General features: G+C 39.4%; 1 protein-coding gene across 1 annotated transcript; it reads left to right on the top strand.

Annotated features, from left to right (window-relative positions):
• The first annotated feature begins 3,700 nt into the window (after window positions 1-3,700).
• Window positions 3,701-25,543, top strand: farsb (phenylalanyl-tRNA synthetase subunit beta). The gene is made up of 18 exons (XM_023283224.3): window positions 3,701-3,815; window positions 4,241-4,296; window positions 5,515-5,669; window positions 6,360-6,432; window positions 6,571-6,686; window positions 7,685-7,835; window positions 7,926-8,034; window positions 8,371-8,441; window positions 8,529-8,590; window positions 9,868-9,919; window positions 10,035-10,096; window positions 10,922-11,129; window positions 11,236-11,316; window positions 11,409-11,501; window positions 12,833-12,950; window positions 13,409-13,561; window positions 22,988-23,135; window positions 24,632-25,543. Exons 1-18 carry the CDS (start codon window positions 3,758-3,760, stop codon window positions 25,410-25,412), a joined length of 2,547 nt encoding a protein of 848 aa, XP_023138992.2. The 5' UTR covers window positions 3,701-3,757; the 3' UTR covers window positions 25,413-25,543.
• Window positions 25,544-25,553: the final 10 nt, after the last annotated feature.

Below are 25,553 nucleotides of genomic sequence, written 5' to 3'. Positions count from 1 at the left end.
AAGATGATGATGCCAGGATTCATGGGGCTCACATTGTGAAAGAGTGGTTCAGGGAGTATGAGACGTCATTTTCACACATGGATTGACCTCCACAGAGTCCAGACCTCAGTCCCACTGAGAATCTTTGGGATGTTCTGGAGAAGACTTTGCACAATTGTCCGACTCTCCCATCATCATTATAAGATCTTGGTAGAAAATTAATGCAATTCTGGACAGAAATAAATGCTGTGACATTGCAGAAGCTTATTGAAATGATGCCACAGTGAATGTGTGGCATTCTCAGAGCTAAAGGCAGTCCAATGAAATATTAGTGTATGATTTTCTTTTTGGATAAGCAGTGAATAATACTGATGTATGATGCTCCAGATGTTATCTGAGGGCTTGAAGCAGAGGAGAAACGACTTTTCTGTAATCTTTAGTAATTTCTTGAATGTCTTTACAGACTGATATCTGCCATGCATTATGAATGATGATTTTTTTTTCCTGTCAGAAGATGATTATTGTCATAGACCTAAAAGCTATGACAGTGTGGGTGCCACTGGCAGAGCGATGACTCACTCTGCAATGTCATGCAGCAGCAGTGTGATATATCACTGAGAGAGAAGGAGAGAGAAGAATGATCAGAAGGAAGGTTCACTGACAGACTCACTTTTGCAAAAAATGAAATGGTGAAATGAGGATTGATGCCTAGTATCTATCTGGTATGGGTCGTAACAAAATTCCTTTATTCCTTCTGCTCTATTCTCTCACAAATAGGAGAGTCTGGCTAAAAAATCATCTTATGCTGGAAATGTGTTTTCATCACTTTAACCACTGACCATTCAGATGACACAAGAACATTATTCTAAATTTATAATTTCAACAACTTCTCTTTTATAGCTGTCCTGCAAAAATCATGACGCTTTTAATTCACTCCTCTGACTGAAATATTTCACGCATTTTGCTAAATATAGAAATGTTTGATTTGAATCTTAGTCTAAATGGGAAGATCCTGATAGTCCACTTCTTAAAAGCAGACCACTTTTTTGTTGCCAGAGCAACCTTTGGTCCTCATCATGAAAACTTGTTATCTGAGCAGCCTAACTCTCTTGACATTGTCTGCATAAACATTCTGAGCACATTCACCCTCTGTTCGCCTATCTCCCTTTCATTGAATTCTATATTCATCCCCTGTTCTGTTTCTTGTCTAAAGTGCTTTAAAACTGGGTCTCTAGGCAACTTTTTAAGAGACTGGAAAAAAGCTATACAATCTGATGATTTCCAGTCTGGCCTTCAGCAGAAACACTATATTGTTAATAGTAGCTGTATTATTGAATGTTCTTGGAAGCTCAGACAACAATCAGCAATATCTGTAATTATACACACACATATATATATACTGCATATACTGTATATATATACTCTGCCAGTCAAAAGTTTGGACACACCTTCTCATGTAAAGGTTTTTCTTTATTTTCACCACAATTTACATTATAGATTCTCACTGAAGGCATCAAAACTATGAATGAACATATGGAATTATGTAGTAAACAAAAAAATGTGAAATAAGTGAAAATGTGTTTTTTATTTTAGATTCTTCAAAATAGCCACCCTTTACTTTGATTACTACTTTGCACACTCTTGGCATCCTCTGGATGAGCTTCATGAGGTAGTCACCTGAAATGATTTTCCAAAAGTCTTGAAGGAGTTCCCAGAGATGCGGAGCACTTGTTGGCCCTTTTGCCTTCCCCCTGCGGTCCATCTCATCCAAAACCATCTGGATTGGGTTTAGGTCATCTGACACAGCGCTCCATCTCTCTCCTTCTTGATCAAATAGCCCTTACACAGGCTGGAAGTGTGTTTGGGGTCATTGTTCTGTTGAAAAATAATGATGGTCCAACTAAATGCAAACTGGATGGGATGACATGATGCTGCAGGATGCTGGGGTAGCCATGCTGGTTCAGTGTGCTTCAATTTTGAATAAATCCCCAACGGTATCACCAGCAAAGCACTCCCACACCATCACACCTCCTCCTCCATGCTTCACAAGTAGAGACCATCCATTCACCTTTTCTGGAAAGAAAGATCTCAAATTTGGACTCATCAGACCAAAGCACCGATTTCCACTGGTCTAATGTCCATTCCTTGTGTTTCTTGGCCCAAACAAATCTCTTCTGCTTGTTGCTTTTCCTTAGTAGTGGTTTCTTAGCAGCTATTTGACCATAAAGGCCTGATTGGTCAGTCTCTGAACAGTTGATGTAGAGATGTGTCTGCTACTAGAACTCTGTGTGGCATTTATCTGAGGTGCTGTAAACTTGTCATTTCTGAGGCTGGTGACTTGGATGAACTTATTCTCAGCAGCAGAGGTGACTTTTGGTCTTCCTTTCCAGGGGCGGTCCTCATGTGAGCCAGTTTCATCGTAGCATTTGATGGTTTTTGTGACTGCACTTGGGGATACATTCAAAATTTTTGCAATTTTCTGGACTGACTGACCTTCAGTTCTTAAAGTAATGATGGACTGTCATTTCTCTTTACTCAGCTGATTGGTTCTCACCATCATATGGATTCTAACAGTTGTCAAATAGGGCTGTCAATTGTGTACCAACCTGACTTCTGCACAACACAACTGATGGTCCCAACCTCATTAAGAAGGCAAGAAATTCCATAAATTAACTTTGACAAGGCACACCTGTGAAGTGAAAACCTTTTCAGGTGACTACCTCATGAAGCTCATTGAGAGAAGGCCAAGGGTTTGCAAAGCTGTCATCTAAGCAAAGGATGGCTATTTTGAGGAATCTAAAATATAAAACATGATGTTGAATTGAGAAGTTTGACAGTGTATGAGCAGAGTCATCAGTGAGCTGGTGTGCTCGAGCTGCAGTCAGCAGAGTGGGGTGGGTGGAGCGAGAGGCAGGGACCTCATAGAGACGTACATTTTATACATCTAGATCAAAGACATTTTAAGGCAGAAAATGATTATTTTTTGAGAAAAAAAAAGTCTAAATATGTAACTTTGATACAGAGTAATTACTTTTAGAAGTTCAATCAATAAATTAAGAGGGGGTACAAAATGCATGCTAAACCTAACAACAAAGTCTCACTAGTGTTGCAAATCTTATTCATATTTCACCTATATTGAAATTTTAAAGACACTGTACTGCATTTTGTTTCTCTTAAACAGTGTAATATTTTTTAAACCAGAATTCTCAAACCTTATGTCATTGTTTACTTTTTTAAAAAAGTAATACATTGCTATTCATTAAAAAAAAATCCCAATAATTGTGAAAAAAAATTGAAAATATATAGTGGACAATGACAAAACAAGATAAGATAAGATAAAGTTCTTTATTTCTCCCCACGCCAGGGGAAATTTACATTGCTACAGCAGCTTATGTAACAGTAGACATAGTGATAAGAATAAAATAGTAATAGAACAATAGTAATAATATTTACAATATATACAAGGGTGAGAGATGAGGATAAAGTGGCTTAACAGAAAAAATAAAGTTTAAAAGTGCAAAGATACAAGAAATTGCTCATAATTTGCCTGTGTGTCATGACGGTTATTTATAAAATCGTACTTCTCCTACAATTATTTATTTCGGATGGAGTTAATTGCTTTATTCACCAGTGGATAAAATTGTTTGTAGGGGTAATGTTTCTAATTTAAAATAATGGGGACGTCTAAGTCCTTGTTTTTAATCAGGCACCGCTCCAGACAGCTACAACCGGCTAGAGGGGTCCTTTTCCGCTGCGCTGAGGAGGATTAGAAGCCAACATGCCGACTGTCGGAATAAAGAGGGATCTTCTTTTCAAAGCTTTGGGCAGAACTTACAGTAAGTCATATTTACTACACTGCCAAGTAAAGGGCTGCGTGTCTGTCTTTTCACTCACGTGTTCTTTTGGTTTTAATAGATAGAGGAATTAAGAGGAGTGAACTCGCTGCCTGAAAGTTAGCAACGCAGCCGCTGCTAATGTTAGCTACCTGATGACAGTCTGACTATCTTGAATGAAAATGTAATTCTTCTAAAGCGGTTTTCATCAGGTATTATGTTTAATATCAGCTTACTTCTGCCAGTGTTTATACCGACTACAATGCACTGCTACTTAATACCCTGACATCTCTGTGGTTGATGTCAACGTGATTGCATCATTTCCCTTGACTGCTGTCATTTAACTGTGAACAGGATTATCAGTGGGAAGACTGTGGTGCTCAACGATGTAAAAACCTGTTTTAATCATGTCTGCTTGCTTGTTTTAGCTGACGAGGAGTTTGACGAGCTGTGCTTCGAATTTGGGCTGGAGTTGGATGAAATTGTAAGTAAATGACTTCAGATGAGGTCAACCCACAGTGTTTTCTAGATCAGTATATAATTGAAGTCCATGAGATATATCTTGCATACATTTTTATTTAAAAAAAGAAAAGTCTTTTTTGTGTTCATTATAATCACGTCTTTACAAATTATATAATTATTTATTATTGAAACAATCACTTATTAAAAAAACAATGACTGGATATCACTAAAATGTCAACTAAATAACCGTCCGAATTTAATAACAACCACCTTCTAATTAGCTAAACAATAATAAAATGAGCTTCTTCAAAAATGTTCTGATTGTGTTCTTTTTATTAAGTTGAGATAATCATGACAGATATTTCTTTTTTGGCAATATATCAAATTTTATATGGAAAATAACAAATTGTATCTGTGTCCGAGAAATCACTTTCAACTAAGTTACCCATTACAAAAACACTTCTCAAGGAAGTGTTTTAATTCCAAATCACATGACCTGCTCCACATGATGTCATTTCCTCCTGAAGAAAAGACTGGCCAGACTCCAAGGCTTTCTTGGTTATTTAACCCTCGTATTGTCCTCCCAGTTGCCATACAATTTTTGTCTTCTGGGGTCAAAAACGACCCCCCCGATTTGACTGTTATTTAAAGCATTTAGTATAAATTGTCAATCAAATCTGTGTTACACCTTTAGTCTGACTTCAATCCAACCCATTACCACAAATTTACCCCTTCATTTTGGAATTTGGGGCCAAATAGACCTTCTTTACATAAAAGTATACGACGGCAAAAGATTTTATTAGAGGTCAGAATGGGACAACATGAGGATTAATATAAACTAATGTATGAGTCAAGTGTGGATTTATCGCATGTCAACAGGTTTATTACAATATCTTCATAAATAACTTTCAATTTTACTGAAGTGTATATATAATATTTAGAAGAATCTTTTTCTAAAAATGACGTGGTGTTTGGTTATAGGTGGCCATGTTGATTTTAGGCCTGAAAACAGCAAAAATATCAGCTGAGATACCTGTCAACTATGTCATAAAAAGTCCCGCAATTATACATTGACCCTTCTAATGAACAGCAATGCTTTCTTGTAGTGGCCATTTCAAGAAAGAATGCTGTTACACCCATGCTTGTCAAGTCAAAATGTTTTGTGCTGAAAGTCTTCTTACTTGTTCATCGGTATTTGTGCCCGAACATGTATCAATATTTTTCTTTTTGTCCATTACAGACATCAGAGAAGGAGATAGTCAGCAGAGAGCAGGGCGACACCAAGGCTTCAGACGCATCCGATGTCATCCTGTACAAGATCGATGTCCCAGCTAACCGCTATGACCTGCTGTGTCTGGAGGGGCTGGTCCGTGGGCTGCAGGTCTTCAAGAATAAGTGAGTTGCATTCTGCTCTATAGAGGGAGCAAACATATGCAAATATATGCAAAACTGAGTCTGAACCATATGCCTACAAATATATATATATATATATTGCGATAATTTTCATATATATTGGAATAAAGAGTCACAATTTCAATGGAAATTTTTGCATTTCTTTTCCACAAAAATATAGAAACAATGATGTGATGCTTACTGTGGTCTGTACCAAACATACATGTTTTGTTATGTCTGATAAATTTTAATGTATCCCGGGGCGTTTCTGTATCACCATTATGCTAAATTTCTAATAGTATGTTTTGACATGACACATTTTATCTTCCTCAAAAAATTGCTGCTCCTTCAATATGAAAGTTTAAATGTTGACAATATTACAGTTTTGATAATACTTTGATTACTTGTTCAACCCTATGAAAAACTGCTATTTTTGGCAGTGTGAGTGTGTAAAGATGATTGCTAAATAAACACCAGGGCTAATTAGAAATACTCATTACTAAAATAACACAGTTCAGGGAATGTTTATTAATAACATTCAGGGCTTTGTTTTGGTTTAGGCAGAAACGATCCTTATGAATCAATGGGCCTTTTGGTTGTGTCACACTTGCTGAATATAATGTGTTTTTATTCAGACTGTAGTGCATGCAGTCTTGCATCGCTCTTGCAAAAGATACCATATTTGTGTTTCAGGCTGGAGGCACCTCGCTACAGACGTATTAGCCCAGTCAATGGGGACCCTCAGAAGCTGATCATCACAAAGGAGGTGGGTGGAAATATTCAGAATATATTGGCAGATAAATAGTTTGTGGCCTGAAGCTGTCATTAGTTTGGCTTTCAGATCAAATAAATCTGTGTTTTACTATTCTAATCTATTTGTAACTGATTTGTATGTTCTATGCAGACAGCAGCGGTGCGACCCTTCGCTGTGGCAGCAGTGTTGAGGAACATCACTTTCACACAGGAGCGTTACGACAGTTTCATCGAGCTGCAGGAGAAACTACATCAGAACATCTGCAGGTCAGAGCAAATGAAGGACCTTCTGTCATCTTCTGATTAGAGATGTCATTTGAAAACTAGAAAAGCAGTACTCCGCCAAGGCTGTTCATTCCCCCATATGGCAATGTCAGAAATGCAGCATTTGTTTATTAGTTATTATATACAGAGTGTATTTAATAACTAACACATATATAGAATATGTCCATTTAATATAGATGTACTGTCAAACAAAATGACCTTGCGCTGAGCACAGGCTGTTTCAGTGTCATCTGTGGGTGCGCATCAATTCTACCTCTCCGAGTGTTGCATATTCTCTCTGAAGGAAGCCAACAAACATCTCTTTGTCTGTGGCAGCTTGACTTTGTTTTTTGTGGGTATTTTCACTGTAATGCATGAAAATGAGAGTGAGTCAAGTACAACTACCTAACATCTACTCTACAGTGATAAGCTTCTTCAGATCTTGTCTTCACATCTTTCCACCACCATATCCAATAAATTAGATCTATTTTTCGCGGTTCAGAGAATTTTCTTGCTTGCACAAAATTTGCAACAGACAACAATGTTCTTTGCGTCTTTTACTGAAAGAAATCAAAAATAATAACTACTTCCACCTATTGAATGGTCACTTCAGCCCGTCTCCCTCATCCACCAGCCTCATCATAAACTGGTATATCAACTGCAAAAACGCAAATCGTGTTGTGGTACTGCATTACTCTTGGCCAACACTGCACTTTGCTATCACTTTGTTTGATGCCCTTCCATTGAACAATCTGAATTTGTCTTCTGCACTTACCATGCTTTGAACAAGTCAATGGAAGAACCATGCTGTTGCACTGGATAGTTGTACAGTGGACAAGTCTACTGCAGTGTCATGTACACTTCCCACAGTTGGCAGATTTGTGGTCATAGTGTCGTCCCTGCTTACACTGTGCAGCTCCCCTTTTGTCCTTTAGTTTAGTATCTGTAATTGACACAGTCACACTGTCATTTAATGCCATGCATGAACTATGTTTGCGCAGGAAGAGGAGCCTGGTGGCCATCGGGACCCATGACTTGGACACCATCTCTGGACCTTTCACTTACACGGCCAAACCCCCCGGAGACATCAGCTTCAAGCCGCTGAACCAGACCAAAGAGTACACTGCCACCGAGCTCATGAGCCTCTACAAGGTGGATAGCTGCTTGACTGGATGTTAGTTAATTGAGCAGCTTGACTTTTTGAGCAGTGCTAACTCAGTGTTGTTGTCTTGATTTATGCAGACAGACAGCCACTTGAGGCATTATCTTCACATTATTGAGGACAAGCCTGTGTACCCGATCATCTACGACAGCAACGGCATTGTTCTCTCCATGCCTCCTATTATCAATGGTGAGTTTTGTACTCTTATTGTCTCTATCGGCATTCTGGGGTTTTTTTCTGCCTCTGGTGCACACTGTTGCTACTTCCAGTATGTAACCAAATGTGGTAAAGTGTTGTTTTTTTGTTTTTCTTTTAATTATGAGCAAAAAAATCAGGCAGTATCTGACTTTTTGGACACAAAATGTTAAGATAAACAATATAAAATTCAAACATTTGTAGCTTGTGATTATATATAAAGTTTGTGGTTTGACAAGATTAAAGGGAAAAAACAATAGCTTTTAAGATGATTCCAGTATAATGAAATTTCACTTGATTGTTAACTGTAAATATTCACTACTCTTTCAGGAGATCATTCAAAAATCACCCTACAGACAAAGAATGTCTTCATTGAGTGCACAGCGACAGACCTGACCAAGGTACAACTGAGAGAAGGCAAAAATAAATCATTAACTTATCACTGTTGTCATGAGAAACTAACCTAAACTTGATCACATTCCCTCCAGGCGAAGATCGTGCTGGACATGATGGTCACCATGTTCAGCGAGTATTGTTCACAGCCGTTCACGTAAGTCATGTCTATCTGTAAAGCTGGCTTCTCTCAGCGGACCGACCATGACTTGGATCACATCTCACGATTTTAGGTGTAAAATTTTGAAGAAAACAAAAGCAGTTTATTTTAAAACATTTGTACACTTGCTCAAGTGCAACAGTGATTTTGTTGCTGTGTGTCTTGAGAAGTGAAGCAGCAGTGATTCACTAAAGGAGAAAAGCTTTTTTAGTTGTCAGCACACCCGACAAAGCAGCAGCTGTTTTCCTTTAGCTGTCAAATCCATCCACTGGACATTATATAAATCCTTTTTGCTACAGGATAATGCATCCCCCAGATTCAAAGATTTACTCATTTTAGTTTATTTCATTATTGTCCTGTCTCCTTTGTCTTGCTGAACTTGATCCTGCTTTGACGTCAGTGATTAGGGTGTAACAACAATGACCAGTCAAATGCTAAACTACACTTTTATGATTTTGAAGTTCTCTTATGGAAGTTTTTGTGAGGTTTTAACTTCAAGCAGCTGAGTTTAACTATCTGGAAAAAACACAGGCATCAGTTAGTCAGAATTAAACAGTAGATATCTGAAAAGTGCAGTTAATATGTAGATAAGAGAATGAGAAACGAATAACCAAATACACGTGAATGGCAAAAGTGACGTCATAGTGTCAGTGTGGGTATCTGCAATGCTCTTTTTGACTCAGAAAAATTGAATTATGGATATCTGCGATGCATATCCCATCAAGCTGTTAAATATTAAAACGGCTTGCCATAAATTTTCTGTCACCTGTAGTAGTTCTGGATACTGGACTTTTTTTTTTCCTTCTTCAAATTAATGTAGTACATGCACTACCATTCAAAAGTTTGGGGTCACCCAGACAATTTCATGTTTTCCATGAAAACTCACACTTTTATTCATGTGCTAACATAACTGCACAAGGGTTTTCTAATCATCAATTAGCCTTTCAACACCATTAGCTAACACAATGTAGCATTAGAACACAGGAGTGATGGTTGCTGGAAATGTTCCTCTGTACCTCTATGTAGGTATTCCATTAAAAATCAGCTGTTTCCAGCTAGAATAGTCATTTACCACATTAACAATGTCTAGACTGTATTTCTGATTCATTTAATGTTATCTTCATTGAAAACAAATTATTTTCTTTCAAAAATATGGACATTTTTAAATGACCCCAAACTTTTGAACGGTAGTGTATGTAAAGGTTTAATAAACAGGTAAAGGATGAGGCTGTTAGAGCATGGATGATATTTTCTTTTCTGTCCTGGTCTTTCAGGGTGGAGGAAGCTGAGGTGGTTTACCCAGATGGCAAGACCTGCATATACCCAGTACTGTAGCCACTTCTGGCATCTCACACTCTGTCTTCTTTGTTTTATGTGCTAGTAATTTCTTTTCATGTCTCCCATTTCTAACTCCTCTGTGGTTTCTTTGTTTGTGCTTTAGGAGCTGGCATACAGGAAGGAGAAGCTGTCCGGCGAGTTCATCAACCGAAAAGTTGGCATCAAGTAAGTCTTTTGCACCTGCTCGGTCTTAAAGCCAGAGAACAAGATTAACACACAAAAAACAGATATGATTAATGCCTGTTGATAAATACTTCACATACTTTCCTTTTTTTTTTTCCATGCCGCAAAGTAGGGATGAATATTTTTACTCAATAAAATGTTTTATTTCGGTCGATATCAATAATATTTGATAAATTATGAGCCCGCTTGTGGTTTGTTCATACAGCAGAACTTTGCATTTTTGTGAAGTGCTTTCATGGTGGTTTCCATCTAATGTATTCAAAGTGTGAAACGATCAAATAACATTCTATTGAGCAAGTTTGTTAATGCTATAAGTAAAATGTCTGTTGCTGGTACATTGTACCATTATTGTTTTATTACCCAGGCCTAGTCGCAAGTTTGGCAACAACATGCCTGAGAAAAAGAACAGGGTTATGTGTTTTAGTCGGCTTCGAAGCGCTATCTAACACTAAATAGAGCTGCAACAAATGCCCTCTTTTTTATGTTGTTTTCCATTTTCACAATCTCCAAGTAAAGAAAATGCAGACAGAGCAGTTAATGATTTATTAGACAGAGTTTATTTAACTTCCTCCAGGCACTTGATAGCTTCTAAGAAGTACCTATCAGTTTTTCGCTTCGCTGTAATTTTTGTAAGTTGTTTCCTTTAATGACATAACATTCTCACTTCACTTCTCATACACTGCATCTGATTTTGCTTACAAAAGCATTACCTGCTCCACTGCTGCTTGGTGTCAGAAGACCTTCACCACCATAATAAATCACACCTTTTAATGAACAGTGCTCTCTTTTTATTCCCTCTCCTGACAGTGAGTCAACTGAGAAAATTGCTCAGCTGCTGACCAGGATGTGCCTGCTCTCCCGGGCTACCGGTGTCGGTGATGAGATTGAGGTTGAGATCCCACCCACACGCTCGGACGTCATCCATGCCTGTGATATCATGGAGGACGCCGCCATCGCCTACGGTTTCAACAACATTACCCGCACTACGCCACGTGCCTACACTGTCGCCAACCAGGTACCTGGCTTTGCCGCTGTGTATATGTTGCAATAGTAAACCAAATGCTGGTAAATCTCTTCAAATATAGTGTGTATTCTTATGGATAAGCTCTACATGTTCACAGTTCCCACTTAATAAACTGACCGAGTTGTTAAGACAAGACCTGGCAGCTGCTGGATTCACTGAAGCTCTTAACTTTGCCCTGGTGAGACAAAACCACAAACATGCGCAAGTACAAAGTTTATGTTCGCGCCTTAAAAATACCAAAAGAAATTTGTCTTTCTCGTCTTCCTGTAGTGTTCTGAGGAAGATATAGCAGACAAGCTTGGGAAGAAGATATCAGAAACCAGGGCAGCTCATATTTCCAACCCTAAGACGGCCGAGTTTCAGGTAACACGCAGTACATCATAAAAAGCTCATATTGCAGATTTCTGATCTAGTGTTACCAATAAGCTTTTGTTTTATACTTTAGTTGACTGTAGACTTTAGTTGGACACGTGTACTTCTGAATGTGTAGTAACACTTCTCTTATGGCTTTGGGATGATGCTTCTGACATCAGGGTGTATATGGTGAACATATAGACAAAGCAATAGTAGAGTTTAACATTTCATAGACAAGCACAGTTCATAGTGTATATGTATAGATATATAGAACCTATATAAAATAGGCTATAGGTTAAGAAGAATAAAAAGAAACACAATCAGTTCACTATTAAAAAAACAACACTTTTATGAAATTGGCTACTAAAATAAGAGTCCTGCTTCTTTTCCTCTGTGTTTCTCACATGTAGCTCATGTTGCTTTTGGTTTTCCATCGCTTCCCAAACATAATACAAGCTTAACCTATAATAGCTGCATATTCATAGTGTACTGGGATGACTCACTCTTTTAGCCTTCAAACAAAGTTAACCTCATGCATGCACAAAGTTTTACCTCACGTGTGCAGAAAGCTTCTGTATCCCCATCAGACTCATTTAATCAGTGGCATACATTAGGGTCAGTTAATGAACCACTTTCTTTCTAAATGGAATAGTGTGTGAGACTTGAAACATGAGACTTAATGCTGCCTGTGTGGATAGCTATATTGATTATAATGGGAGTGTATCTGATCCAATAGGTTGAACATGACTGAAGTGGCTGCTTTGTTGACATGCCACTAAAGAATTGTACCTCTTCTCACACACACTTATGAGAAAAGAGCTTTACTGCCAGCATTTTATGGCGAAATATAGAACAATTTCACTATACAAAATATTTTTCTCTTGATATAAATACTAACATCAAAAATCTGGAAGTGTAATCATATTAAATGATGGAAGATCAAAACAGAATAGAGTGTTCTGAAATAAACAAAGTAAAACATGTATGATAAGCCCTTCTAATGACCACGATTAGTAGATTAAAAGTAAAGTTATTGAAATTACCCTGAAAATAGGCAGGGTTCTAGGGGATTATACAAATTATACATTTCAAATTAAAGCTTCTTTATAATCAAGCTGATTTTCTTCTGCAAGCATTGTTTACTAGAACTCCAGAATAACATTTCAGTAAGGTGAACACACTTATGAAAGGATGTTTGAGTCAAAAACAAACCAAAATCTAGTTGGTAGCCGACCCCACACTCATAAGTCAATACTGGTATTTTCCATAAGAGGGCGCTCGCCTCCTCTCTAAGAAACTGCTGCCTCGTTTCCAACCTGACTACGGTTTCCCTCCACCAGGTGGCACGCACCACTTTGTTGCCAGGCTTGCTGAAAACCATAGCTGCCAACAGGAAGATGCCCCTTCCCCTCAAACTGTTTGAGGTTTCTGACGTGGTGCTGAAGGATGAGACCAAAGGTGGGCGTGTGTTTGTGTGGAATGATTTTTTTGTCTTGAATAGCCCAGTTTTGAAATCTCGTCATTGATGTTTTTGAACAGATGTTGATGATGTTTGGGGAAAATTTATTCTATCAGTTGAAATGTAAAATATTTGCCCAGTTTTTCCACTGGCTGGATCACAAAACTGAATCATCATTCAGATACAAGAAGTAATGCTGACAGTGATTACATGTGTGCACTTGTGAGGAATATCAACTGTGTCATAGTCAGTTTAGGTGAAGAACTAATTATAGACAACCAATGCAGTCTTGATAAATGTCCATAAATGTATAGAATAAATAAAAATGAGTTCTATCAGAAGATTGAGGCTTTTACATTTTGAATAATACTGACTGGACATATTGTATCAGTAAGCCACTGGTGTGACCCTGTTCTCAATGTCCCTCACTCTTCCTCCTCCTCCTCCCCCCAACCAGATGTCGGCGCGAGGAACAGCCGGCGTTTTTGTGCCGTTTACTACAACAAGAGCCCGGGCTTCGAGGTGATCCACGGCCTGCTGGACCGAACCATGCAGCTGCTGGAGGTGAAGTCAGCCCGCGGAGAGGGTTACCACATCCAGGCAGCAGACGGTAAGAGTCCTGGGGAGGGTGGGGGTGGAAACCAACAACCAGATTTACAGGAATGTGTGTGTAAGCTAGCGCTGTCAGTTAATGTCTTACAAAAATGGATTTATAGAGGGAGGAGAAAATCCCAGCAACAGATTTTAACCCATGTGATTAGAACATGTTTATGTACAAGCTTATGAACAAATAAATCTGGGCCACGTGAGGTTAAAAGGCAGGTTTTGTTGAGATTATGTAAATCTAGTCTACGACTAGCAGTGACTGTGTTGTGTGCTAACGGGGCATCATGTACCCTGCTTTACAGTTTTCATGACGGTGACATGAACAATTTTGCTTAAAGGCAAAATTAACTTGCAAGATGAGTGGCTAATTTCAATAAGAGCTGAACAATGGCTAGACAGAGAATCTAATATGCAAGAAAATATACGATGAAACACTTCCATGTACTTTATTGCTTTACAAAGAGATATTGACTCAGAATATTTTTACAGAACCTTTTGTAACAGCTTCTGACTTGAATGTGATAGTATAATTCGATCAAAACAATGCCAAATATCTCTTTAGAGGTTCAAACAGAGCAGCAGTCTGCTTCCTTTAATACTGCAAAACCTACTGTTGCAGAAATACATCAGTTTTTTTTTTACTACTGCTATTATTACTATTTTCTCTATCTATCTATCTATCTATCTATCTATCTATCTATCTATCTATCTATCTATCTATCTATCTATCTATCTATCTATCTATCTATCTATCTATCTATCTATCTATCTATCTATATCCTTTTTGGCTTTTTTTGCTCATTTTCATCTATTTTCGTTTATTCGTTATATGTTATTATTAATGTTTGTTTTTTGCAAATTTTCTTCTATATTTGGGTTTATATATTGTCTTATTATTTATTTTTTGCTATTTATTTTTCTATATATATGTATATATATGTGTGTATGTGTATATATGTATATATATGTGTGTGTATGTATATATACACAAATTATACATATATATGTGTGTAATTTTTTGGCTTATTTTATTTTTTAACTCTTTTTTTTTTCTATATTTGGGTCTTTCAGGGTTAAATCTCTAGCACATCTGGAATTTCCATCGTAAATATTCCTATTGGTTACACTGTCAATAAATCAAAAGTATTCCCAGACTTTAGCACAATTCTATAAACACCCCAAATACACGCAGTATATCTTCTCCCAGTACGACTTTACACAGATTAAATGACATAAAGCATGTAGTGTATCCACTCATCCTTCCCCTTCTTCCTTCCTCTCCATCTGCTCTCCTCTGTTCTTATCTGCTAGTGTCTCCTTTTCTTTGCTTTTCAATCCAGACAGATATAGGAAACAGACAAAAGCTAGCTACCCAGGCCTCAGAGTGAAAACAAGTGCAATAAGTTGCTTTTGACAATCACAGTCACAGTGACATAGCTGCTGCAGAGGAAAGCTGACTGTCCTAGAAGGGAAGGAGACATGATATTGCCTAAATATGGGGATAGTGGCTCGTATTTTTAGTCAGTCTCTCCTGGAATCCATTCTGAGTGTTGCACATGTTGTTTACATAAAAAATGACAGAAATAGTTGTGGTAAAGAATTACAGAGAGAATCTAAAACATTGACTCCTTCCTCAGCTCCACACAGCTCGTTATTCGCTTTGTAAAGGGGATGTGCCTGTCTGATTGTCTGTATGGAAAGCTATAGAAATTGTCAGAACAAATTTAGTGGGAATGATAGTTGTGGCATTTCTCCTCCACTGGAAAAAAATCAAAACGATGTGATTTTTACTGCGGTCTATGCCAAACAAGTGCATTCCCTTGCATGTAGAGAATATGATGCATAGGCTGAGGTGTCTCTGCAGCACCACAATGCTTATTTAGAATGGTATGTTTTGACACATTGTACCTTTGTCAAAATACTACAGCTCCTGTGATTTAGATATTGCACTTGCTTATATTGCAATTTCAATAATATATAGATGACTTGTCCAACGCTGGATGACAAGCAGACACAGCCTCCTTAATGGAGTCAGTGCAGTGAGTTTAAGAGGTTTAAGCAAGAACAGGAGATGAAATCTGGAAATTAAAGAAATGGGCATCTTGATGAGGTAAATTGTATTCAGCAACTACTAAGTGCAGTTTACACAGTGAATCCTTTTGATTTGATTATTTTTACTCTGTACGAATACCCAACACACTTCATATGTGGAGCATTGCCACCAAAGATGCAGTTCTTCAGGATGTGAACATTTTGGCAAATAGTTAATGACATTTTCTCGCCTTGGATTCTGTGTCCAGATTGAGATGTTGGGAGGTGTTTGTTCTTTTTGTTGAAAATGCTCTGTGACACTGTTTGCCTTCTGTGTATAGTCCATCTGTAAACTTTAAGTGTTTTTTTTAGTGGTGGGACACAATTTAAAAAAAAAAAATCTAATTAATAAGAGGCTTTGGAATTAATTAATCAGGATTAATTGCATTTGTGTCAAATTATAGCAATATTTGACACAAAAAGCAAAGTTTTTCAATTCAAATAAATTTTGGTTGACAACTGAATGGATGAATAGACATATTCGTGAACTTAACAAAAATATGTATGTTTCATTCATATTTATCTGCATTTTTCATCTGTCTACTACATTCACAGATTACTGCAAACTTGCAGTGCAATTATAGTGATTATATTCAACATTTTAAGACTTTTTGTAAACTCAAGCACTTTCAGTGTCTTGAAAAGTGGTCTATTATGGGATGGCTACACTGTTTGCCAGTACCAGGACTGTCGTAGGTACATGTCCACAGGATCCGTTAATTTCTCGCATCTCATTCATTGTCTATGTGAAATGCACTGCATTGCATGCTGGCTGTGTTACGCTGCGTTTTGAGCTGGTGTGTCGCCCTGGAGCTCATTTGCGTAAAGTAGTTTCATTTCTACAGCTACGTGTCCATAGGGCCAACACAACGGCCTTGTGGACACGTAGTTTTAGCTCTAGTGTCCGTGCTAGCAGCAGCATGTTTTGCATTGAGGTTATATCGTTGGCTTGAAGTGCTGCGGTGATAAGAAAACTCTTTGTTACACAATTTGCACACAACCACACTTTTATCCAAGCTGCTAGCAGGAGGATTTTTAAAAGAAAACTTTCCGCCCAACAAGCTCAATTCAGTCTCATCTTTCTTCACTGTTCACCGAACTTTCTTATGCACAGACATCACTTGCGGCTGGCAAACAGACTTTAGGTTCAGTACCGCCACCTACTGGGCTGGAGTGTTCATTAGCGTTACTGGTGTGCCAGATATTAGGGAACTGAGAAAGGTGCGATTAAATGCGTTTTTCTTTTTTAACATGTTATTTTTTTCTGTAATTAATTAATCAAAATTGATGCGTTTTTAAACACAAGTCACAGCAGACCTGTTGCTGCATTTCTTAAGTTGTTACTGTCAAGTGTCTCCAGTGCTTCTACAGCAGCTTTACTGCTACAGCAAATAACTAGTACTTCATCAGGTTTTCAGAATTTTAGCATCAACTTACTTTGGAAGTATCATATCTTGTGATATCCTGAATGAAATTGCCAAACTGAGGAGTAACAGGTGTTGTTTTACTTTGCAATGTCTCTAAATGAAGTAAAACATATGTGGAGAAAACTTGCTTATTACTTTTCATGGACAACAATTCACTTCCTTGTATTTAATTTGTCTTTTTGTTCTCCTCCAAATTCAGCAATTGCGTCATCTTCCCCTAAAAAATTCGGACATCTCTGTTCTCTCTTGTTCTGTCAATATGGGAAACCAGATAACATTGACGTAAAATGTTCCTGTCATCATTCTGCTCAATAAAAATCAAAGGTGTCATATCAGCATTAGTGTTTTAGAGTTTATGGGCCAAGAAAACGACTTCACTGTGTCTCTAACGATGAAATGCATCTGAGTAAGAGTGCCTAGTTTCAAAGGGCTCCGTCTGAACGAGATGAATGAAGTAACTCGTGTTGCATCAGCATTCCAAGTCTTCAGATGAACTTTATTCTGAAAAGATGTTTTGCTCACTTAAAGACGACATCAAACCCATAAACTGTGGAGCGCAAAATAGTTTTGTTTTTCACAGTAAGTTACATTAAGCAGGGGTGACATGACTGGCACAATAATATTTACAATATGAAATGGCAGATAGATGTATGACTCAGTTGGCTGATACAGCGGATCTGTTCCTGTGAGATTAGTAATCAGAGAGGTTGGACTTCATTGTTGTTCACAGGCCAATCTGTATACATTTTAGCCTCCATTTTCCCAAAGAGACTCTCAGGCATCATTTGAGTTTTGGATTCCTCACTCGCTTCTTCCGCTTTCCATCTCACTTCATCCTATCTACCTTTCCACCCACCTCTTTTTCCACACTCTCACTTTGGCTTGCATGCTCCAAGGTCACACTGTAGGATATCTGCTCTGCCTCTGCTGGCCCATTCAGACTGCAAATCAATGGGCTCAAGTGTCGGTGAATGAGAGATGAGAGCAGACAGAGGAGAGGAAGAGTGGATGAGATAAGACTAGAGAGTGCAGAAACCGAGTATTGGGGGGGGGACAGGAGAGCGACGGTTGGAGGCGTAAGCAAGAAAAGAGTAGGAGACTGTGTAAAGTCTGCAGTGTGGGAGAGTGCATGGGAGGCACGTCACCCACTGCAGTGCCAAGCAGCAAGACAGACTGGCACATACAGCACCCACCCACGGGTGCTTGGACTGGCCATCTGACAGGCGCAAACACACACTTAAAAGGGAGCCTGAAATGGACATCGTCTCACAGTGCGCTCTAATGCACATGATGCCGGACACACATACACCCTCCCACTCAGTCTATCCTCTCTGCTGTTTTTTTTCCGCACTCTCCGCACCATTAGCTAAATCTTCCTCACATATGTCAGCGTGTCCTTAACCCCATTACAAGGTCATGACCCAGTCTAAGAGCTCACCTGGCATAGACTCACGTCCTCAGGATATATCCATCAGCAGGGTGAAGCAGGACTACCGCTACCTCACCAGCACTCCCAGGGAATACATGTCAGCCCAATTTCCGCCATTCAGCGAGTGCAAGAGATGAAATGACGAGTCAGGGGATCAGAAGTGGAGGGAAACATCACTTAAGAGACAGATGCCTGCGTTTCGCTTAACAACTGTGTCCAATGCAAGGTCTTGGCCCATTTGTTAGGGAAGAGACCACGATCATGTGACTTTTTTTGTTCAGTTATTGACCTTGAATGTTCAGTGTTTGCATTTTAAAGATTAGTGCTGATGGTTAGAGAACAAGCTGCAGTTTGATGAGACATGTAGGCCAATTTCAAGGATTATTCTGCTCGTTTTCCAGAAAACTTGTTGTTTTGGCCATCATTTCTGTTAGGAGACAAGATGATATTGCTAAAAAGAAGTCCAACAGAGAATGAAAGAGGCATGTTCTAAACAAACTCCCACATTAAAACTCACTTGGAGGTGAAAATGGAAGTGAACACTAATATTACCCAGACTGTCTGTTGTCGATATAACATCACAGTGTCCAGACCAGCTTCCTCATTCAGCATTGACATTGAACACATTGTTTTCTTGTTCAATGAGGAATTAGTGCTGACATTTGGGGACTTCCTGATTATAGTTTGCCCTAGAATAATCTTAAACTGACTGAACTGTCGTTAAAAATGAACTGCTCTTACGAACAGATACTGTGTTTTGTATTCAAAGCCTAATATACCTTATTCCTCTATGTCATAGAGCTTAATTATCGTCATAAAACCGTTCTTTTCGCAAAGCCAACCCTATTTCCACGGTGCTGCGTCAGTGCAAGAGAATAGTTTAGATTGGTTTAGCTCCATATCGTCATTCAGCTATAGGAGGAAATATTCTAATTCTCTAAACTTATCACAATCGTCAGAGCTAAACCCAGGATGCAGTGACGGTGCTCCTGCAAAATATTGGTGGGGGAACCTGTTTTCATCCAGTCAGGTGAGCATTATCATGAATGAAATTCATGCATTAGGCCTGCCCTATTGCATGATCCAAATCTCCAAATCCATTTCAGCATGTAGGTTGCTGCTCGGGGGTAGTTTCTGTTATTTCTAGTAGTAAAATGGATTCTGAACAGGCAGCATGCAGACAGTAGAAATGGAGGATGAAGCCATGTGAAATGTGCAGCAAATGGCAGGCTTACAACTGATGTCTACATCTGGTGAGTGTCAGTAAAAACATTTCACTGAGCCACACTGTTGCACTGTGAGACATGTTCCTTTGTTACAATGAACATGGACACTTTTTGTGTCAGTACTTAGACCATCAAATGTGTATTTGTCCACAACTGAAAATACTTCCTCACAAATTCTATTTTCTCCTGTTTTGGTAACATTAGATGAAAAACTACAGTGCCATGCTGGACTTGTAAGACATTGCTGGTTTTGACATTTTAATTATATTTGTTGACCATAATGAATATAGAATATCACCAACTTTAACTGTGAAGGATCTGTTGGATTGTCTGCTTTTGTTGTTTCCCCTCCACTTTATTACTCTGCCAAGTAACGTGGCAGAGTTATGCAACGATCGGCGTACGTTTGTCCATCCGTCTGTCCGTCCGTCCGTCTGTCTGTCTGTCTTTTCGCAACATTACTCAAAAACAGACTTAAGGATTTGGGTGAAATTTTCAGGGAAGGTCAGAAATGAATCAACTGATTAGATTATGGCAGTGATGCAGCTTATAGTCTGGATCCACAGATTTGTTAAAGATTTCTGTCATTGCGAGATAGCAGCACAGCGTCACTGTAACTATGACTACAAGTGAACACAGGATCGCCAACCAGAAACTCTCGTAGAAACATGGACGTGTAGAAAGCAACGGGACGACTGGTGGAGAAACTAAAGCCTTCTTCTACAAACTTTATAACTCACACAAACAACACACAGTCTTTGCCAGCAGGAGTGCCGGCAACCTAAAAAATCTAACACACAGAATGAACGAAATGGTCTCTGCAGATGAATATATTGTTTCTGGATACGCAGGTTTTGGTGTCAGTCTTTTATTTAAATTTATACCTGAAGTAGATCAGCTCAAGTCCAAATGTAGTTAAGTTATTCCATCTCAAATCATCAGCATCCTGCTGCTATCATAAACTATGAATATTGATGGAGATGTTTGTGGAATGTTAGCTTCATATATCAAAACTTTGACATATTTTTGTCGTCAGCTGCCTGCTAACGATCACATCATTGTGATCTTGCTACAGATCGACTGCTGCGGACTAATCGGGACTTATCCATTGGAAACAATACAAGGAAGAACTGATTAAATTGTGGGGGTGTTTCCGAGTCCCATCAATTCCCACCGCCTGCTACATATTTAAGTCATGTAATTCGGTTTCCGTAAATAACGTACACATACATAACACACACCTGTGCTTAGCACAAGGTCATTTTGTTTGTGGGTACATCTATATTAAGTGACTACATTCTATGGTGCCGTGATTTCTGCTCATCAATAACTAATAAAAAAATGCTGCATTTCTGACAATGCCATATGGGGAATGAACAGCCTTGGCAGATACTGCACTCTCTGAGTGCTTTTCTAGTTTTAGAGATGTGAAAAAAATTGTTGGGTATGGACAACTTTGTTATAATTCACTGAAATGATTTCCAAAACTATAATATAACACCAGGAATCGGACAAGAACATGTAAAATTTTCAACGCATTTCAGTATTTTTCCTTATATTTACTATTGTGAAGCATCTAAACGCCTCAGGAACAACACATAAAACACTAAAGCTCACATTTGAAGTCCATAGTCATCATGCTTTAAAATGTTCCCAGTAATAGTGGTAATTTTTGTGTGTTAGCAGCTGCTTGCCTTTGTGCCACTGTGGGTGTTTCTAGTTTCATTAAGAGCTTGTATGAATTCGCCTTTCCAGTTAAAATAGTGAAATATCCTTTGGCAAAATCCGCCAGTAGTGCTGGTGATGATGCATCAGTGCAACTCTCCCTTCTGCTGAAAGCTCTGCTGAAAGTTGGAGGAGAGTGGGCGGAAAGTGGCCTGGCTCAAGTGTAGGATTTTCATTGACTGATTGGTTATTTAAGATGTACCCGAGCTATTTATATAGTTGCCATGGCACCCTGGTAACGGTGCAAGTAGATGACGTGTGAGCCGACGCAAGCAAATTCCACCAATTTAATATACATGTAAAACCAGCACAGAGCAGGCGACTGCAATAAAAGGTAGAATTTCCCTGCTTTAGTTTGCTTTTAACACACACACTGGTTTGATGTGCAGTGTCTTGTAAGCCTTCATCCATAGTGATGAGTGAACATCTAAGCAGTGGGCTCTGGAACCCATTAGCAAGGCAGCGTGGGAAGAAGTAGTGCACTATGGGAGAATTCCATGTCTGTGTGTGTGTGTGTGTGTGTGTGTGTGTGTGTGTGTGTGTGTGTGTGTGTGTGTGTGTGTGTGTGTGTGTGTGTGTGTGTGTGTGTGTGTGTGTGTGCGTGCATGTGTGTGGGGCTGTTGTCATAGCAACCCCTGTATCTTGTTATCTCCCGAAAAGTCCATCTTTCTGTCTGTTTGCATGTTAGTGTTTTTGAAGAAAGTGAACAAACACCTCTCACACGAACAAGAGTGTTTTCATTATAGTATTGATGGAGGCTTTTTATCCAGCTGGAGTGAAGTGACCTTTACTCCTGATACTGACACACTTGCTGACTCGATTCAGAAGGAGGAATGTGTGTTTGTGTGAAAGTGATCGAGACAGAAAATCCAATTATGGTCAAATAGCCTCCGGAGGTAGATGGTTTAGAGTAATGACCTGTGACATTTTCACATAAACTATGTTCCTTTTTCTGCTCCGTCAGTGATTGATATTAAACACTAATGATCCAGCACAAACCCAGTCCATTGAAGAATAGATTATGAAAGGGCTTTCCTTGGAGAGAAGTATCTGGTGCACAGGCAGCGGTGCCTTTTTAGGCTTTGGATTTGCTTGTAATAACTTATGTTGAAGTGATCAGTGATTAATGAATGTGGGTGAACAAATGATGGAAGAAGGCAGCAGTTGATCACCCACACAGTACAAATGACTCATGATCTCAGCGATGTGATGTACCAGAAGCATGTCGCCGGTATTAAGAGAACAATGACTGTTTCAGCAGTGAAGTGGACATGTAGAAACTATGTGAAGTGGCTGAAACACGATCCAAGAAACACCCAGATTACGCAGATGGTGTGTTAGATAGTAGCACACTGGTCAAATGTAGTTTATCAGCATATGCACAGGTTGCCAACAAGCTACTGGAGGTGATAATTGTTTTCAAAAGAGAGCAACTCTCACAAGAGTGTGTGAAGTGCCTTGAAAGTCTGGCCATGGAAGTAAGGCCAAACTGTCTGCTCATGAACTGTTTCTGTTTTCTTTTTTCCTTTCAGATTCCACCTTTTTCCCTGGTCGCTGTGCAGAGATCATAGTTCGTGGAAAGACTGTGGGACGTCTCGGAGTCCTCCACCCAGATGTCATCAACCGCTTCGAGCTGACCATGCCCTGCTCCGCCATGGAGATAGACATCGAACCCTTCCTGTGATTTCACATTCTTAAACCTTAACCCCCCACCCTATAAATATACCAGCAGTTTATACTCTCACATCAAAACAGAAAATAATGAGGAAACAATAAGGCTTGAGATTTGCTATGAAGATCTACTGGATATTTTGTAGGGGCTGCACGATATATCGATTCGGCATTGACATTGCATTGTGCTCATTGCACAATTGGAAGAAGTGCGTTGTGAAGTAAGGCAAATAAACACATCATGTTGCAACTTTTTTTTGCTGCTGGATACAAAACAAAATATTGGTGCTCATCAACAGGTGTCTGTCTGATAGAAGTCATTTACTGTGATATAAGGATTTTTTGGACACTTTCAGTTGTTTGTTTTTTAAACTTAATTTACAAGACATGAAATTACTTAGACAAGCTTGACATGCAGAACAAAACGAGCGACGAACAGTAGAGTTACACTGATAAGGAAGATCTACTCTAATCTACTGCACTGTTGATGTTTAAATGCTGTGCTCAGAAAACAGCTCATGTACATTCAATCATTTGGTTCCAACTGGGTAAATCAGAAATTGCGTCTTATTTTCCTCTTTAAAGTAACCTTTGGTCACAGACGCCTGTCTAAGTGGAGACTAGAGGCTTCTCTGTGTACAGCTGCCTAGCTAGCATCTACCATCCTAGCTGCCTGTGAGGAATCTAGGGAACATCAGTAAACTGTAGTGTCTCTCTATAAGCACATTCAGCAGGTGACATGTTTTGGGTACAGTTATTGATATTTTCTCTCCAGGAGATACATTTTATTCAAGTGAAGAAGAACTTTATTGCAGCAGTAGACAGCTGTTTGGAAATATTTCGTTTACAGAAAATGATATTGACCACAAACAGGTGATCTGTCTGCAGTATCTTGCGATTGTTGTGGCAACACATCTAATTTGTTTGACCTTTAAGTCAGCACCATAAAGCAAAGTGCAAAGTCTGATCTGCACTTCATCCAAAGCAACTAAAAGAAGCGTTTTTTTAAAGCTTTGTGCACATCCTCCCCTACATAATCAACCCAGTTATTCCAGATGAGTAACTCTTTCCAAAAAGTTATTCAAGTCATCTTGTGGAAATTCCTATAGTTTATTATATAGCAGTATGTATCACAGAAAAGCTGGCATCACAATGCCAGTGTTTCTGAATATCGTGCAGCCCTAGTGTTTGGTTTATGTGGCTAAGGTGTGATTTGAATGATCTGTTTATTACAGCATGAGAAAACTGAAGGGCCAGTCTGCGCAGTATCATTTTGTGGAGCCGTTGGGTTTTATACGAGTAACAAGGCTGTTTTTCTTTAAGTCAGAAAAATTAAAAATTAACAAGACTCCATTGTGTTTGTGATGTGAATTGTGCGCATCTGTGTGTGGGCTTGTGCCTGCATGCCTGATCTTAATTTAGACTACTTATGCCTTGGGGTTAGTGCATAGTAATTAAACTTAGTGACTCATTACCTGTTTGCTTTGTTGCCTTGGTTCTTCCAGTGGCCACACTGCTGAAACCCTCCTCACTCACGACGTCCCCATGCAGGAAGTCATCAAGCACAAGTTCCCCACGCCAGACGAATCCCAGCAGGCGCCGGTCTCCCGTCCAACATCCACAAAAACTGTGTTTGGTGACGTGAGCACACAAGTGGGTCTCAAAGCTCTCAATGATTTTCTAGCTGACAAAAGCTACATGGAGGGTTTTGCGGCATCCCAAGCTGACATGACCGTGTTTGATGCCATCCCCTCTCCTCCCTCACTGACCTTCTGCCACCTCCGTCGCTGGTACAACCACATCAAGTCCTTCCAGAGGGAACGAGCTCGTCTCCCAGCAGCCAAGAGACAGTTTGTCCTCCCCGCTGCTCCCGCCGCCTCGACAAACAACGCCAGCGATGACGACGACATTGACCTTTTTGGCTCTGACGATGAGGCCGAGAGCGCAGAGGCAGCTAGAGTCAAGGAGCGGCGCCTTGCTGAGTACGCCGCCAAGAAGTCCAAGAAGCCAGCTCTCATCGCCAAGTCGTCCATCTTGCTCGACGTCAAGCCCTGGGACGATGAGACGGACATGGCCAAGCTGGAGGAGTGCGTCCGCAGTGTCAGCATGGACGGGCTGCTGTGGGGGCAGTCCAAGCTGGTGCCGGTGGGTTACGGCATCAAGAAGCTTCAGATAGGATGCGTTGTGGAGGATGATAAAGTGGGTACGGATCTGCTGGAGGAAGCCATCACCGCCTTCGAAGATTATGTTCAATCTGTGGATGTGGCTGCCTTTAATAAGATCTAAATCTTAGAGACAGAGAAATCATTGACTGAATGGTACCATCTGATGTTTCCTGGTCTTGGATCTGCGATGTATGAAACGCTGTTCCAGTGTCCATGTAATACAACAATTAAAGCTCAGGTGCTTCATTTAAAGATGTTTTAT

Source organism: Amphiprion ocellaris, chromosome 7 (assembly GCF_022539595.1).
Source record: "Amphiprion ocellaris isolate individual 3 ecotype Okinawa chromosome 7, ASM2253959v1, whole genome shotgun sequence".
NCBI classification, from domain to species: domain Eukaryota; kingdom Metazoa; phylum Chordata; class Actinopteri; family Pomacentridae; genus Amphiprion; species Amphiprion ocellaris.
The sequence above is the reverse complement of the archived record's forward strand: the minus strand, read 5'-3'. Positions and strand labels throughout refer to the sequence as shown.